General features: G+C 39.1%; 1 protein-coding gene across 3 annotated transcripts in view; it reads right to left on the bottom strand.

Annotated features, from left to right (window-relative positions):
- DHX40 (DEAH-box helicase 40) overlaps positions 1–19,174 on the bottom strand; it is an 866,160-nt gene that overhangs the window by 428,438 nt on the left and 418,548 nt on the right. For all 3 annotated transcript variants that reach the window (XM_044054528.1, XM_044054529.1, XM_044054530.1), the window contains one exon: positions 11,184–11,341. In XM_044054528.1, coding sequence (XP_043910463.1) covers positions 11,184–11,341 — 158 coding nt within the window. The remainder of the gene's footprint in view (positions 1–11,183; positions 11,342–19,174) is intronic.

The raw sequence follows: 19,174 nt of genomic DNA, 5'->3' as shown, positions 1-19,174 counted from the left end.
TACCTCAGAGCCACAGGCCGCTACTGACTCCCACGTGGAGACAACTAGGCCTCTGGATACTCAAGGTATTGGACAATCGGAAACTATTCCCTCAGATAGGTCCGGAGCAGCTGTGCAGGCATCCGCTTCTGAGGGTGTTTTCAGACCTACACAGTTATATGTCAAGACAACCTCAGCTTCAAAGGCAAAGACTAAAACAGCTTTAAAGACAAAGAAACAAGTACAGCATTCTCTTGGACAGACTTCCATGCCTAAAAAACAGATGCTTAAAATGGCCGAAGACCTAATTACTTTGATCAGGTGTTCCCATCCCCCTCCTGATAAGAGGCCTAGGCAAGATACAGAATATGACTCTTTTGATCAGGTTTCCATTTCCTCTGACTCCTCCTCTGAACAGGAATACTCTCTTCCTCCCTATGAGGATTCTGATGCTGACGAATGTATTCCTTCAGCCTCTCCTCCTGAGGATTATTCTTTTGGGGAAACCCTGCATACCATGAGGGAGCATTTTCACTGGGAGAGCCAAGATTACTCAGAATCTAAGAAAAGGCTCAGGGACTTTCTCCTACTACCTCAGCACAGACGTCTTGCTATTCCACCTGTTCTGGACATTGTAGATGATGCATTTTCAGAGTCCGTCCGGCCTGTCTCCTGACTCTTTACCCCCTGCACCTGTTAAGCCAGACAGATACTACAGGGTTCCAGATTCTCATATATTCCTATATAAAAACCCTGCTGCTGACCCTGAAACTATATCACAGGGTCCCAAAGGGGTCAAGGCTTCCACTGCAAAAAACCCTGTCCCCTCTGACAGGGACGCTAGGGCACTGGACAGATGGGGGAAAAAGTTTACACTTCTGCTACCTTGGCTGTAAGGGCTTTAAATTGTCAGTTTCATATGCTTAAATATCAGCAATACTTAATGTCACTGTTAAAACAGAAAATGTTGACAAATTCTGAATGTTCTGAAAACAAGGAAATGCAGGATTTATTGCATGCAGCTGAACAAGTGGGAAAGCATACTTTGCAATGTGGTTTTGATTCACTGGAGGCTTCTTGCAGGGCCACTGTTACAGGTTCTGTCATTAGAAGGCATGCTTTGTTAAAGGAACAGAATCTGCCTGATCATGTTAAAGCAAAATTATTGGATGCTCCATTACAGCATGATACTTTGTTTGCTGTTAAGGCAGAAGTGGTGTTGAAGAAAATGGAGGATAAAGCGAAAGCTATGCAGACAGTTAAGGATTTCTTACAGGTACAACCACCCAGGTTTAGCAGGAACTGGCCTTTTAAGAATTGGTCCTTTCCAGTGTCAGACAGGCCACAAAGAGGCAGATACAGATGCCCTAGAGGCAGATCCCAGCCCCAAGGCTCATACAGGCCTAAACAATGGGGTGCTTCTACCTCCAAAAGCGGAGAAGACAAATCACAGCCATATAGGAAACAGTCCCAATGACTTTCCTCTGCCAATACCAAGCACTTATCTTTTGACAGCACCCTTAGGGGGAAAACTAGTACTTTTTTCACAAAATTGGCATATGATCACCCAGGGCAAATGGGTCTTGAATATAGTGCCTCAGGGCTACAGGTTCCACTTTCACACCCTTTCAAAGACAAAAGGTATGCCAGAGCCACCACACAATCAATGGGCATAGGCACAAAAGCAGGTTTCATCTCTCATGGACATGAGGGCTATTCAGCGAGTACCACAGCAAGAGTAGGGACAAGGATTTTACTCAAGACTTTTCTTGGTACCCAGAAAGGACAAAGCCTGGAGACCAATACTGGACCTATCTATTTCTAAACACTTTTCTGGACGTTCCAAAATTCAAAATGTTGACTCTGCAGCAGCTTCTGCCCATGCTGGGCAAGAAGGATTGGCTTGTAACTTTGGACCTCAAAGAGGCATACCTGCATGTCCCAATCAGACAATCTTGCAGAAGATACCTCAGATTCATAGCTGGCTCAATGCACTACCAATTCTCTGCACTGCCCTTTGGCTTATCTACTGCGCCCAGGGTCTTCACAAAATGCCTGGCACCAGTAATCGCATTTTGCAGACAAAAAGGAATACATACATATCCCTACTTGGACGACTGCCTTATTCAAGCAAAGAACAAGGACATTCTACTGAAGCATCTGGCGTTTGTAAAAAAAACTACAAATTTGCCTAGGGTACACAGTAAACGAAAAGAAATCAAAACTGGTACCCCTCTCAAGAGATAATATTCCTGGGTGCAAGCTTAAATACAACTGCCCAGATGGCTTATCTCACGCCAGACAAACAAAGGCAACTAACTTCTTACTTCGAAAAGATGGCAACAACGACCCAGTTATCTGCAAGAAAAATTCTGCAGGCTTTGGGCTTCATCGCATCCTGCATTCTGCTAATTCCATATGCAAGACTGCATATGAGGATGCTACAATGGTATCTAAAAAGTGTTTGGACTCAACATTGCCACAGCCTGGAATCATTAATTACCCTCATTCCCTGCCTGCAACAGGAGTTTTGATGGTGGGCACAGGCCTGTCACCACAACAAGGGACAGCCATTCACTTTACCCACAGCCAGGCAGACACTAACAACAGATTAATCAGATTATGCCTGGGGGGCCCACATGGCAGGAAAATGTATTCAGGGAACATGGCCCGCAAGCCAAATGCATCTTCATATCAATCAAAAAGAGATGCTAGTTGTACAGATTGCCCTGACAGCCTTCAAGGATCTACTTCATCCAGGACAACCGCTGATAAAGACGGACAATACTACAGTCATGTGGTACATAAACAAGCAAGGAGGCACACATTCCTACCCCTTCTGCAGACAAGCCATGACTTTGTGGAACACAGCATTGACTTATCAAGTACATCTGCAAGAACAATTCCTGCCAGGAAAGACAAATACTCTGGCAGACGAACTAAGCAGAAACCTTCTGGATCCCCATGAGTGGAAACTAGATCCACAAATCTTCAGCATGATAACAAGGAAATGGGGATGCCCAGACATAGATCTATTTGCCTCCCCTCACAACTGCCAACTACGGAGATTTTGCACAAGGACTTATCACAAACAAGCATGGAAAGTGGATGCCCTATCATTCAGCTGGAAAACCCTTACAGTATATGCCTTTCCTCCACTGCCTCTCCTCCCCAAGGTACTCCTAAAGGTCAGACAAGAGAAGCCAAAAATGATTCTGATTGCCCCAGACTGGCCACGCCAGCACTGGTATCCAATCCTAAAGAGTTTGTCTCAAGGCTCAGCCTGGACCTTACCTCAAATTCCTCATTTACTGACCCAGCAAAACAATCAGATCCTGCAATGCCAACTCAGAACTGGCTGCATGGAAGATAATATAACCACTCAGAACACACCTCTCTCTAAAGCAGTCATGGATGTTATTTTGGAGGCCAGCACCAGAAAATCTTATGCAGAAAAATGAAAGAGATTCTGTGCTTGGAACCAGGCACAAGGAATTGACACGTTTGTTCCAAATATTCCTCAGATTTTACAATACCTTACTGAGATGCTGGACAAAGGCCTACCCTTGTCATGAATTAAGATCCATGCCTCTGCCATTTCAGCTCATTACAATACGGATCCACCAATTTTTTCACATTCACTGCTAAGGCAGTACCTCAGAGGGGCCAAAAACATAAGACCTCCAAGGAGAGCACCAATACCTGCATGGGACCTCAATTTTGTCTTGGAAAAGCTCACACTGCCTCCCTTTGAGCCAGCCAATACAGCTGAGATAAAATTCTTATTATGGAAAACAGCTCTGCTCCTAGCAATAACTTCAGCAAGAAGAGTCTCAGAGTTACAGGCATTAATGGCTGTGGAACCTTTTATTATTTTCCATCTGGACAGGGTTTCTCTAAGGACAAACCCAACATTTATGCCTAAAAGTAGTGTCCAGTGTGGCTCTTAACCAAACCATTCATTTGCCTACCTTTTATCCAAATCCACAGAATAAAGGGGAGATACTTCTGCATTATTTGGACATACACAGACAGCTACGCTTCTACTTGGACAAAACTAAAGCTTTCAGAAAGACTGAGCAGCTCTTAGTGGCATATACTGCAGGATCACAAGGAAAAGCTATTTCAAAGCAGACTATTTCAAAATGGATAGGCCATTGCATTCGTTTCTGCTATTCACAACATGACAAATCAGTGCCCAAGGACATTAGGCCACATTCAACCAGAGCAGCAGCCACTTCAGCAGCCTTCCTCAGAGGAGTACCAACCAAGGACATTTTGGAGGCAGCAACTTGGACTTCAGTGCGCACTTTTACAAAGCACTACCACTTACCTCTTTACTCTAAATCCAGAGCAGGCTTTGCCACTGCAGTTCTGCAGGGCCTCATAGCCACTCCTAATTCTATTTAGGCCCAGCCACCCAACCTCAGCTTTGGGATTCAACCCAAGTGTAATGACTGCAACAGTGAAACACGATGAACATAGTACAGTTGTGTACCTACCATAAATGTAGATGTTCGAGTGTATTCACTAATGCAGTCCAGGTTACCCTCCCACCATCCCCCTCTCATTGCTGGGGCTTATCTGTACTTCTCTATTCTATACAACCTATGTGGTGCATTTGCTTGTAGATGAAGGTATTGTTTATGTTAGTGCATGCTTTTTTATAAACAGAATTTTAGCCTACCCTTTTGGGGGCACCTGACATCTGGGGCAAGAAAAACTGAAGAAAATGGCGTCGGCTGCATCTTTTATACCCCTGGTGCACTGACGTCAGGGAAGAGGCGACAGCAACCGACGTCGGACCAGGACTTTGGAATTCAGGCCGACTGCGGGTAGCCTGCCAGCAGGATAACCCAAGTGTAATGACTGCAACAGTGAATACACTTGAACATCTACATTTATGGTAGGTACACAACTGTACTTTTTTCTTGCCCCGGATGGCAGGTGCCCCCTAAAAGGGTTGCCAAAATTTATATATGTATAATTACATGCACCAATACAAAATTCACCTTCATCTACAAGCAAATACACCACATAGGTTGTATAAATTAGAGAAGGAAAGATAGGTTTCATCAGAAGAAAAAGGGAAATGGTGGGTGGGTAACCTGGTCTGCAACAGTGAATACACTCGAACATCTACAGTTATGGTAAGTGTACACAACTGTACTATGTTCTTCATGTTTCACTGTTGCAGTCATTACATTTGGGTAGAGTCCCAAAGCTAAGGTTGGCAGGCTGGAGCTAAACAGCATTAGGAGTGGCTATGAGGCCCTGGAGAACTGCAGTGGCAAAGCCTGCTCTGGATTTAGAGTAGAATGGCAGATGATAGTGCTTTGTAAAGGTGTGCACTGAACTCCAAGTAGCAGCCTCTACCTTGGTAGGTACTCCCCTGAGAAAGGCTGCTGAAGTGGCTGCAGCTCTGGTTGAGTGTGGCCTAATGCCCTTAGGTACTGGCTTGCCATGGTGTACATAGCAGAAACAAATGCAGTGGCCTATCCACTTTGGAATAGTCTGCTTTGTGATAGCCTTTCCTTGTGATCCTGCAGCATATGTCACTAGTAATTGCTCTGTCCTTCTGAAAACTTTGGTTCTGTCCAAGTAGAATCTAAGCTGTCTGTGTACGTCCAAAGAATGCAGAATTCTCTCCCCCTTGTTCTGTGGATTTGGATAAAAGGTTGGCAGGTGAATAATTTGGTTGAGAGCCACACTGGACACCACCTTAGGCATAAATGTTGGGTTTGTCCACAGAGAGACCCTGTCTGGATAAAAAATGATAAAAGGTTCCACAGCCATGAGTGCCTGTAGCTCTGAAACTCGTCTTGCAGAAGTTATTGCTAGGAGCAGAGCTGTTTTCCAAGATAAAAACTTTATATCAGCAGTAGCAGCTGGCTCAAAAGGAGGCAGGGTGAGTTTTTCCAAGACATAGTTGAGGTCCCATGCAGGCATTGGTGATCTCCTTGGAGGTCTTAAATCTCTGGCTCCTCTAAGGTACTGCTTTATTAAAGGATGAGAAAAGATTGGTGGCTCTACATTGTTTGTTTGTGTCTTTCGGCTTTTCCCGGTTAGGGGTCGCCACAGCGGAACTCCGGTCCGCTAATGATTGGTAGTGGATTTTTACGCACCAGGTTACCAGCCCTGACGCACAACCTTCAACGAAGGCACGCCCCATTCATGTATGCCTCTACACAGAAGATGCTGAGAATCGAACGGGACAACATCTTGCTATGAGGCGACAACGATACCGCAGCACCACCACCGCAGCATATGAGATGAAATGGCAGAGGCATGAATTTTAATAGATGAAAAAGATAGGCCTTTGTCCAGCATCTCAGTTAACTTTTGCAAAATCTGAGGAATATTTGGCACAGCTGTATCAGTTCCTTGTGCCTGGTTCCAAGCACAGAATGTCTTCCATTTTCCAGCGTAAGATTTTCTAGTACTAGGCCTTCTGGCTTCCAAAATGACATCCATCACAGCTTTACTGTGAGGTTTGTTTTGTATGATTACATTATTCGCCATGCTATCAGGTTTAAAGTTCTGAGTTGGCTGTACAGGATCTGACTGTTTTGCTGGGACAATAGATGAGGTATTTGAGGTAAGGTCCAAGCTGGGCATTGAGACAAGCTCCTTAGTAATGGATACCAGTACTGGCGGGGCCAGTCTGGGGCAATCAGTATCATCTTTGGCTTCTCCTGTCTGACTTTTAGGAGTACCTTGGGGAGGCAGAGGGGGAAATGCGTATACTGATAGGTTTTTCCAGCTGAAAGATAGGGCATCCACTTTCCATGCTTGTCTGTGATAAATGCTTGTGCAGAATCTTTTTAGTTGGTAGTTGTGAGGGGAGGCAAATAGATCTATGTCTTGGCATCCCCATTTCCTTGTTATCATGCTGAAGACTTGTGGGTCCAGGTGCCACTCGTGGGGATCCATAAGGTTTCTGCTTAGTTCGTCTACCAGAGTATTTTTCCTTCCTAGCAGGAATTGTGCCTGCAGATGTACTTGGTAAGTCAATGCTGTGTCCCACAAAGTCATGGCTAGTCTGCAAAGGGGGTAAGAATGTGTGCCCCCCTGCTTGTTTATATACCACATGACCGTGGTGTTGTCTGTCTTTATCAGTAGTTGTCCTGGATGAAGTAAGTTCTTGAAGGCTGTCAGGGCATTTTGAACTGCTAGCATGTCTTTCTGATTGATATGCAGATGCATTTGGTTTGAGGTCCATGTACCCTGAATGCATCGTCCTACCATGTGGGCCCCCCAGGCATAATCTGATGCATCCGTTGTTAGTGTCTGCCTGGCTGGGGGTAATGTGAATGGCTGTCCCTTGTTTTGGTGACAAGCCTTTGCCCACCATCGAAACTCCTGTTGCAGGCAGGGAATGAGAGTAATCATAGTTTCCAGGCTGTGGCAATGTTGAGTCCAAACACTTTTTAGGTACCATTGAAGTTTCCTCATATGCAGTCTTGCATATGGAATTAGTAGGATGCAGGATGCCTTGAAGCCCAAAGCCTGCAGAATTTTTCTTGCAGATAACTGGGTCGTTGTTGCCATCTTTTCGAAGTAAAAAATCTTTGACTGTTTGCATAGATTTAGCTTTGTCCTCCATTTTCTTTAACACCTCTTCTGCCTTAACACCAAACAAAGTATCATGCTGTAAAGGTGCATCTAATAATTTAGCTTTAACATGATCAGGCAGATTTTGTTCCTTTAACCAAGCATGCCTCCTAATTACAGAACCTGTAACTACGGCCCTGCAGGAGGCCTCTAAAGAATCAAAACCACATTGCAAAGTATGCTTTCCAACTTGTTCAGCTGCATGCAATAAATCCTGCATTTCCTTGTTTTCTGCACATTCAGAGTTTAACAACATTTTCTGTTTAAGCAATGCCATGACATGTTGCTGATATTTAAGCATATGAAACTGACAGTTTAAGACCCTTATAGCCAAGGTAGCAGATGTGTAAACCTTTTTTCCCCATCTATCCAGTGCCCTAGAATCTCTGTCAGAGGCAGTAGGGTTTTTTGCAGCGGAAGCCTTAACTCATTTCGGACCCTGAGAAATAGTTTCTGGGTCTGCAGCAGGGTTTTTAAAAAGGAATTTATGAGAGTCAGGAACCCTGTAATATCTGTCAGGCTTAACAGGAGCTGGAGGTAAGGAGTCAGGGGTAAGGCTGGACTCCGAAAACACATCATCTACAATGTCTAACACAGGTGGGATGACTAGTGGCTTGTGTTGAGGTAGTAATAGGAAATCTCTGAGCCTCTTTCTAGATTCTGAAAAATCTTGGCTCTCCCAGTGGAAATGCTCCCTCATGGTATGTAAGGTTTCCCCAAAAGAATAGTCCTCTGGAGGAGAAGCTGAAGGTATAGATTATTCAGCATCAGAATCCTCATAGGGGGGAAGAGAATATTCTTGATCAGAAGAGAAATCAGAAGAAATGGAAACCTGATCTGAAAATTCATAGTCAGTCTCTTGCCCAGGCCTCTTATCAGGAGGGGGATGGGAACCCCTGATCAAGGTAATCAAGTCTTCGGCCATTTTGAGCATCTGTTTTTTGGGCATAGAGGCCTGACCACGTGCCTCTTGAGGTTTGTTTCTTTGCTTTGGAAGGTGCTTTAGTCTTTGCCTTTGAAGCTGAATTCCGTTTGATGTAAAAATGTTTAGGTCTGAATACACCCTCAGAAGCTGGTGCCTGCTCAGCGGCTCCAGACCCATCTGAAGGGATAATATCCGAGGCTCCCATACCTTGAGTTTCCAGTGGTATGGCCGACTCCACGTGGCAGTCGGTAGCGGCCTGCGACTCTAAAGTAGCGGGCGTCAGGGGCTCTGAAAGCGCTTCACTGAGGACTGGCGAACCGGCGACTGGCTTAGGAGAAGCTTTGTCGTCAATTTGGGCCTCGGTTGTCTATCTCTTTCCTTTTCTTTGCGTTTTTTTGTGGACTCTGGTAGTCGGATGGCTATCCGACAACATTTCTGGATAATTAAACCGGCATCCAAAATAATTTAAAGCAAAATCATACCGACGCTTAATAGTGCTTTGGTTAAATCTAGCACAAAACCGACAACCAGAAACGTTGTGATCAGGGCCTAGGCAAGGAATACAGTAAGAATAAAAATCCTTATGAGGTATTTGCTTCCCACAAGAAATGCAATTATTAACTTTTCCTGACATCGGTCTGGAGCAAGAAAAAAGTTTCCCCAACAGGGTACTCAGCTTTATTGAAGACTTTGGATCCTCGAACACGAAAATCTCAGGAGTCGGCCGACCGGCACTTGCAAACTGCTTCTGCTTCGGGCACCGCGCGGCAAGAAAGACTAAAGAAAATGGCGTCGGCTGCTTCTTTTATACCCCTGACGACCTGATGTCAGGGAAGGGGCGACAGGAGCCGACGCAGGACCCAAGACTTTGGAATTCAGGCCGGCTGAGGGCAACCTGCCAGCAGGATTACCCAAATGTAATGACTGCAACAGTGAAACGAAGAACATCAGAACAGAGATAAAGATAAGAATGTGATCACCTTAGTAAGGTATTTAGCAGTTTGCTGCCATTTCTTAATCTGGCATGAGGGTGTTGCAAAAGTATGCCAACTCAACATCTGAGTACTGGGTGGCCACTAGTAGAAATGGGATATATATATATATATATATATATATATATATATATATATATATATATATATATATATATATACATCTAACTCTGTACATGTATGTATATATATATATATATATATATATATATATATATATTTTTTTTTTAGTACGTTTATAGGTAAGTACTAGGTTTGATGCCCTGTTGGCCATTTTAAGCCTAGGCAGTTTACCTTTTTGTACTCAAATTAACTTATTCCATTCTGTTAGAGATTGGCCTTACCCATCTCATAGTCGTTAGTTATATATTACCCCTAATGAAAATAACTGATATCGTAAGAGAGATAATTTGAGGGGGATCCATTCATGAAATAAAGCATATATGACCACCTCTCTCCATTAGTAGTCCAAGGGGCAGTCATATGGTAAGTTTTCTGTTTCCTATCCATAGATCCAAGTTGCACCTGAATATAGATAGGGACAAACTTTGTTTTATGTGTATAGGGAGTCTGCTCCAGAGCAGCTGTATCCTCTGCGAGATAAACTGGCCCCTGCAAACTGTTCTGTTGATGTTGCAGAAGAGGTTTAGATCCCTAGACAGAGTATTTCTGATACTATTTGACTTGCTGATGTGCAGTAAATCCATCACTATTGGGTCAGAGGATGCCCTGTATGCCAGACACAGGTGACCACTTAGCAGTTTGTAGGATACCAAGTATAATGACAGGGCTTTAAGTCAGTCCATGTAGGACATGCTGTTTAGGGCTTGTACCCTTTTAGTAAGATATTTCTGTGTGTGTTCCAGGTGTTGGATGTGCCTGGACATTTCAGAAAAGTATATGCCAAACAGGAAAGATCCCAGCACAGAACCGTGGGGCACTCCACTGGTGACTCTCCTCTTTGCACAGGTAACATCCCCTGTTTTGATTTCATGCATCCTATCTGTGAGCCAAATGGCAATACAGCAGGGGATACAGGTATTTATTCTCTGTTTATTAACTTTTCTACTATGCCTGAGTGAGGAATGTGTCAAAACCTTTGGCCAGGTAGAGGCATGTGGTGTGTACCATTTTACCTTCATCCATTGCTCCGGTGACCTTTTCAAAAAAATTTACAAGGTTCAGTAAGTTTGACCTGCCCTTGACAACCTGACAAATCCAAAATGAACTAGTCCAGTGTTTGCAAGTCCCCTATGTCCTGACTGATTAGTGCCATAGTAAGTTTTCCATAGCTTTGCATAAGAGGCTAGTCAGACTTATGGATATGTGGAAGGTCCTCCCTTAAATACAGGGGGATGAGTGCAGCTGTTCTCCATTTGCTTGGTACAAAACCTGTATGGAGGCGGAGACTGAATAGTATTGTTAAGGGTGTGGCTACATTGTGCTTCATGCTACTTAAGATGCATACAGATATAAAATATATATGATAAAGATCGAAAGCTCTAGATTTATGTGTTTGTGTGTGTTTCTGTCCCTGTGAAGCATGTGACATAACCTCATGAGGAATGAGAAAATGTGGATCAAGATCCTGAAGTTAAAAAAATCAATTGAAATGCAGCTAAATTAAATTAAAGAGTTACGTCATTCACACCTGGCATCTTTAACTGGCTTACCTGGACGAATAAAGATGTTTTCCACAGACAGCATTGCTGCTACTGGAAGCAAGAGATCCTCACAGCCATAAGAAGCTGCCTTTATGAGTACCCGAGCCAGACAAGGTAAAAGGGGGAACTCCACCATAAACTGGCCCAATCTGGTAACATGACCTTGCCTGCAAATAAATTTCAGAAATATAAAGCTATAAGAAGTCATTTATTTCACAAACAAAACAACTGCTAAAGCATCTGAATACCAGTTAGGCATAATGCCAAGTATATTTCTACCATGAAACACTAATAGAAAACACGTACCAGGACCAGGATCCAAAGCCACAAAACAGAAAAAAAACTGAAGATACTAGCGGACCAGTAAATTTGGAAATTTATTGAACAAAGGATTGAGCGCTTTCATCAGTCTATAACTAAGACTTCCTCGGAATCCATAACAACACCACAAACTACAGCACTTAAGTACCAGTAATACATATCACATGATAACACATTAATTAAATTAATCAGCTTATCATTAATTTAAAAAGTTTTTAACCCTTTCAAATAAAAAAATACTTATCACATACATCTTACACATAGAATGAAACTTAAACTTTGTAATACTTCAAACGCAGTGCAGTGGATATAGAAATACTTTCGTTTAAGCCAGGGAAGACACTTGCATTCAGCTTTATTTGCCATATAATTTCTTTATACTTAATTCTGTCTTCCCATGGCTCCCCTCTCAAACTTTGAGGTACATAGTCTAATCCAAAAAACAGAAAAAAATGATTGGAGTAACACTGAATGTGTTTAAATAAAATATTTTTTTTCATTCTTGTTCTTAATATCCAGGATATGTTCATAAATTCTGAAAAATTAATTTACCAAGGTGCTGCTTACTGTGATGGATCCAAAGCCTTTTTAAGACACTAGGTCTTGCTGGCTGCATTCTGCTGAAATCAAAGTCTAGTTATCACAGTCTGTTGCCCACAGAAAGTTGCAAAGTGTACACTGATGCAGCACCTAAACTCTGAGCAGTAACCAATAAATGACTTTTTATAAACAAACCATACAAACTACTGTTGCAGCTTCAGTTAGTGTTCTACTTTACTTCTCAAACAGCATGGATGATATGAGGGATACAATACAAAAAATACCTCTAACAATGTTATCTGCTATAGTATCTTTATAGTAGTTTTACATCCTGTTTTTTCCATGGTACTCTATTTTGGACTTTGTATGAGAACATCTGTTTGCTGGTGTTTGCAGAAAAATATGTTTTCATCCTGTACTGGTATTGTGTTTTAAGGAACGATCTTGTACAAATGCTGACTTGATAAAAGCACCATTCGAACATTATTGCTTAACAATGTCATATGATAGAAACATGTACAGATTGTTTTCCTGTTGTCCACTCTTTACAGAAGCAGGTTAACCTTCTTACTGACAATGTGAAATGCATACATCCTATTGTTTACATTCTTGCCAAGTCTGTAAGAGGTCAGCTTTCTTGGTGACAGTGTGAAATGCACACATTCTTGTTTTTTACATTTTTGCTGAGTCTGTAAGGAAACATGTCCATTAAGCAGATTCCTTATTTTTCAAGCCACAGTCATTTAGGATGAATGCTAATCACATATTGCTAAACTCTATTTCTACATTTAAGCAAGCTTTATTTTATACCTTATTTATGTTGCATATTTGTAACAGAATTACTTTCAACATTTTATTCAGTGTTAAATACACTCTAATAATTCCCTCTTTTTATTTTTAACGTATTCAAAACACTTTATTCTAATATGTATTTTGATCAGATTATATAGAAAACACGTTAAGAAACAAAACCTTTAGTCTTCTTTTGATACAAGTCAAAATGCAATAATACAATGATATCAAGTATTACTACTAAAACTGAATGTATTTAACAACTTTTTCTTTTGCAGACCATTCTGTGAAAATATTTTTTCAGTTATGGGCTGTGTCTGCTTTAGTTTTAACTTGATTAATTTATTCTTTTGCAATCACAGAATTTAATTTATGACTTGGAACTCTTTCATTAACTCTCTGCAGCTGTTGAATTAACTATTTACTTTTATTAATCATTTATACCAAAAGATTAGCAATAGACTAATATTTATAACAGACAAAAACTATGTGCTACTGCAAGCATTTATACACTGCTGAAAATATACAGTTTCAATGTCATTTAAGCATAACATTGTGGTCATGTCTCTGAACTGCCCATTAACACCTTGGCTGACAGTGAAGTGAACATATTAAACACCTTGGTAAAGTACTGAACTGGGCTTAGATAATATTTGAATGTAATTGTTTCAGTATATTTAATATCTGAGGATTAAAAAAACATGATTTATACACTAAAGAATGCTATGTACATATTAGTCCATTAGCTGCATGAGTATAATATTTTAATAAAATTTTCCTCTAACTGGGGTAACCAATACTAGAACTGATAAAATGATGGTCCAAAACCCAGTGATAAAATTACAATTAGTAATAAAATTACAACTTGACAAATTACTTTTGAACTTGTTACTTTACAATGTGCCCTATACAGTATATATCTACACAGACTGTTTGCTACTCATGCATTTCAATCTAGTAGGTACACTAAACCCATTTTTTAAACATGGTTCTCCACACATATTCATTGCTAGACATTAATTTCATTTGTATTGAATTTGTCTGTATTTGTACATACAAAGACTGTAAAGTACACTTAGTCCAGTCTACAAATTTAGTAACATTAACATCAAGCAAAATCTTGGAAAATTCTTATGTCTCCTTAGAAGTATCTAGTGGAATTGCCACCAGAGGGAACTACATACCCAGCAATTAGAAACATTCATGCTTTTTGCATACCAACATTGTCTTGCCAAAAACATATTAAAAATAGTGACCATTCTTGCTCAATTCTTACATATATTTACTCTCTTTTATATAGCTTTGATAAAGCAATTTTAAGCCATCTCTTGTATAGCTTTACAGTTTAACAAGTTATAAATACAATTTAATACTAAACAGTACAATAACAACTAGCATAAAAGCTAGTAGCAACTTGTAAAATATTTTATCCTGTCAGGTTTAATCTGTTTACCAGTATTTCTAATGCACTAATACATGTTTTCCCCTCCCCATTGAAAGAGTATTGTCAAGAAGGAATGAGATATTATTTCTTCCTGTAGCTTTATTTTAGGCCCTTTTGCAATACTGTTCACACAGTCAGTGTAAAATTGAGAAAGTACCTCTCCCCCTGTAGTACTACGGTATTGTTTATTTGCTTTATAATGTATGTCAGCCCAACACTTTGGTTATACATTTGCTTTATTAGGTTACTAATAAACTATGTACCTTTGTCTGATTTGATAATTTTTTGGCTGTTTTCAATGACAGACTATATTTTTCTGTTACCTTTGCTGTATACCACTACTAGTAGTCATTTGTACCCTCCTGTATACTTTATTTGAACTGTATGTATACTATAACCCATCTGCTGGCTATACTTGATGTAACTGAGGTTTTTTACTTTTAACCTTTATCTACAAACCGATTATCAGTGACATATATGCACAACTGTGATGTTTTATTATAATTACCAAATAGCGTTGCATGTGAATACTTAACAATTATGTTTTAATAACAATAATGTTTTAGAAAAACTCAAGCCACTTGTCTGGCAATCAGTATTGCTTTTTTTTTACCTTATCTTTCCAATATTTCCTGTAACTATTTATCCAGTCTAGGAAGGTCTGAGCTCACATTTCAGACTCTATAGACCATAGTTAACCCTTTTAGCATTTTTCCTTTAATCATCTGTTAATACACTTGCAATTTAATAGTAAAATGCAGTTATAAACCACTTAGAATTATAATAAATATTTGTGATTTGCATAACTATGTATTTATACTACATAAATAGACATTATTTTACAATTAGCTTATATATTTTTAACTTTGATTTCAGTATTTATTCATTTATTTAACTGCCCTGCCATTAATTTTAAAAAGACTGCTTGACTAATACAATCTATAATTTTATTTCTTTTTTAAAATTCAGAACTTTAACTGTTTGGTGTGATGTTACTATACCATTATAAAAAAAATGTAAAAAAAAAAAACAAATAGATATTAGCTTAACTAACACATGTTTATATTTACATTATTTATATTTGCTATTGTCTGCCTGTTATTATTGTGCATTGTAACAGATGTACTTTAGATGAAAAGAAAATGCGTGCATGTCAGTCTTGTGACTTTAAATTTTAATACAAGTATGTCAGTCTTGTGACTTTAAATCTTTACTGTTATTAACTATTTTTATACACTAGAACTGTTTTTTAACTATGCTATGAGAATGGCAGTTATTTGCTCTACCTTACTGTAGTACCGATAAATGTCTTGCTTTAATTGAATGAAAGTCATATATCAGATCCTACCATGTATGCTTAACCATTTTCAAAACACAAACATATTATAACATGTATCTCTTTTGTATAGATCAACTGTAGTTTCCTGCTCTTTTGCAAGTTTTTCCATAAGCTCAGCTAATTTATTTTCTTTATCCTGTAACTGCTGTTGAAGAGTTTTCTGTAATGTTGCATGGTCTAAAACTCCTATGCACTTTTGAAAAGATGTATGTATAACTTTGTCTGTACTTCCTGAACTCATTGTGTCTGTCTCTTAGAAGTTTATTACATTCTTTTGTAACAAGATATACTGGAGGTTCTGTCAATGACTGATTTGACTGTTGTTGCAACTCCAAAATAAACTTTTAACGTGGTGACAGGACATAACTGTTCAACATCTGAATATAATGGAAACACTTTACCCTTAGTTAATTTTTTATCGTGAAAAGGTCTGTTTTCACAGTCTATTTTTTTAGCAATGGCATGCAATACTTTTTTTATGAAATATACACAAAATTCAGTTTCTGTTGATTCACACAATAAACATTTGCCATACCACATATGATTTTCTTTAAGATACCAGTCAAATATTGTAATACATTTGCATAATGCCTTATTATCAACTTGCCCTGATATGTTTTACATTTACTAATGTGCTGTGTATACCAACATTGCAATTTAAAGCTTGGCTTACACCTGCTTGAATTATGTCTAATAGCATCCACACTAAAAATGTGACATAGAAAAAGGTCTTACCACTTAGAAAGAAAACAGGTGATCAGGCTGCTGTTGCTGATGGCTGGAAAGTTTTCAGAGTCACTCGAGAAGCTGGTGAAACACAACAGGCAATGAACTGCTGTGTAAAGTAGATGTCCACCTTTTCTTGAAGAATTATTGGCACTGTTACTTTCCTAGACTGCAGGCTCAATCTGGATTCAGATGTCTGAAAATTTTTACTGCTGCAAGCTGCATAAACTGGACTACTTCTGTTTAGGATTTACACATATGTACAAATGTTAGTTACTGCAAGTTGACTGAAGTGACCCCCTGCAGGACTTACCACTCTCTCTGTGTTCAAATGCATGTAGGCTCACCATTGAAAAATTAATTATAAGGTGCTAATCATGGTGCTGTTATTGTGATGCTTACTGTGATGGATCCAAAGTCTTCTTAAGACACTAGGTCTTGCTGGCTGGATTCTGCTGAAATCAAAGTCTAGTTATCAGAGTCTGTTGCCCACAGAAACTTGCAGAGTGTACACTGATGCAGCACCTAAACTCTGAGCAGTAACCAATAAATGACAGTTTATAAACAAACCACACAAACTACTGTTGCAGCTTCAGGTACTGTTCTACTTTACTTCTCAAACAGCATGGATGATATGAGAGCTACAATACAAAAAATATCTCTAACAATGTTATCTGCTATAGTCTCTTTATAGTAGTTTTACATCCTGTTTTTTTCCACGGTACTCTATTTTGGACTTTGTATGAGAACATCTGTTTGCTGGTGTTTGCAGAAAAATATGTTTTCATCCTGTACTGGTATTGTCTTTTAAGGAACCATCTTGTGCAAATGCTGACTTGATAAAAGCACCATTCAAATGTCCTTGCTTAACAATGTCATATGATAAAAACACGTACAGATTGTTTTCCTGTTGTCCACTCTTTTCAGAAGCAGGTTAACTTTCTTACTGAGTGTGTGAAATGCATACATCCTGTTTTTTTACATTCTTGCCAAGTCTGTAAAAGGTCAGCTTTCTTGGTGACAGTCTGAAATGCACACATTCTTATTTTTTTTTACATTTTTGCTGAGTCTGTATGGAAACATGTCCATTAAGCAGATTCCTTATTTTTCAAGCTACAGTAATTTAGTATGGTTGCTAATCATATATTGCTAAACTTTATTTCTACATTTACGCAAGCTTTATTTTATACCTTATTTATGTTGCATATTTGTAACAGAATTACTTTCAACCTTTTATTCACTGTTAAATACACTCTAACAAATTATTTCTTTAAATCTACGTTTGGTCTTGCCTACATAGAAACAAAGACATTTTTCACACTTTGCCACATAAATTAACCCCTTTGAAATACAGGTGCAATGAAATGGGGTAAACAACTTAAAACTTCCTATGTTCATAACACTGTTCACAAAGATGTATTTACATTGACTACAGGTTCCACACCTGTGGGTACCCCAATTCTTGTTGGAAAATTGCAGAGAGATTTCACCCCCTTCCAGACATTGTTTTATAGTTTTACCAATCATATATACTATACAAGGTTTTCACCCAGGCACTCTAGCCCTTTGCCATAACATGAAAACATTTTCCAGTTCTTCACAACAATATTACCAATTACATCACTGTCCATGGTATAGTTTGTAATAAAGGTGTGTTCAAAGGTTTTTCTATTACTCCTATTCATGATGTCACTAGATCTGATTTCAGATGACAACCTCTAAGGTGCACGCAATGGCAAAAGTATGTGGATTTAAAATTAAAAAACTGCCTTGATAATTATTACCATCTATGTAAAGATTCCTGGGATTTTTTTAAAAAGCTAAAAAACGTTAAATATTCTCAGCAGTTATGTTTTATAACAATAGATGTGGTTAACCTTTTAAATGCTGCACCCCACCTGCAAGGCTTGGAGTGGTTTAGGACATTTTTTGATTGATTTAAGGACATTGTCACACGATGAAATCAATGTATTGGTGACACTGATGGAGATAATTTTGGAATACAATTTTGTATACATTGTGGGGCAATATTTCAAACAGAAAAGAGGAGTAGCAATGGGCGCAGCCTGCGCCCCTCTCTATGCCAATATATTTATGCTACAATGGGAGAAGTACTTTGTACTTAATAACCCCAGAACACAAATATGGAAGTTATATGCTCATTTTTTTAGATGATATTTTTATAGCTAGTGAGATACAGGAAGGAGAGGCAGTAAACTTAATTGATTATTTTAATTACACTTCATCTTTTTTAAAATTTAATTATTCTTATGATACGGAGTGTATTAGTTACATGGATGTATTTATAAGTAAGGATCACACAAAGAAGAGCTTAACTACAAATGTTTACAGGAAACCTCATTACTCAGATGCCTTATTGCATTACACAAGTTGTCATCCTTGGCATGTGAAAAGGGAGTAGTGAAGGGACAATTTATTCGCTTGGTAAAAATGATAACTGAGGATGATATGTATATAGTTAAGCTGAAAAATTAACCATGATGTTTGCTGTGAGAGGTTACCCTATGTACTTGATATGTAGTATGAAAAAGGAAGTTAGTTCAAAAAGGGCACAAGGTCTGATTATGTCTTCATTTAGAGGTAATATTAATATGGACGTAGATGGTACCTTGGAAATCAGATCTAGTGACAACATGAATAGGAGTAATAGAAAAACCATTGAACGCGCCTTTATTACAAACTATACAGTGGACACTGGTAATATTCTTATGAAGAACTGGAATTTTTTTTCATGTTATGGCAAAGGGCTAGAGTCCCTGGGTGAGAAACCCTGTATAATATATAAGATTGGTAAAACTATAAAAAAAAGTCTAGAAG

The sequence above is a fragment of the Protopterus annectens genome, chromosome 13.part0 (genome assembly GCF_019279795.1).
Source record: "Protopterus annectens isolate FY-2018-M chromosome 13.part0, PAN1.0, whole genome shotgun sequence".
NCBI classification, from domain to species: Eukaryota; Metazoa; Chordata; order Ceratodontiformes; family Protopteridae; genus Protopterus; species Protopterus annectens.
The sequence above is the reverse complement of the archived record's forward strand: the minus strand, read 5'-3'. Positions and strand labels throughout refer to the sequence as shown.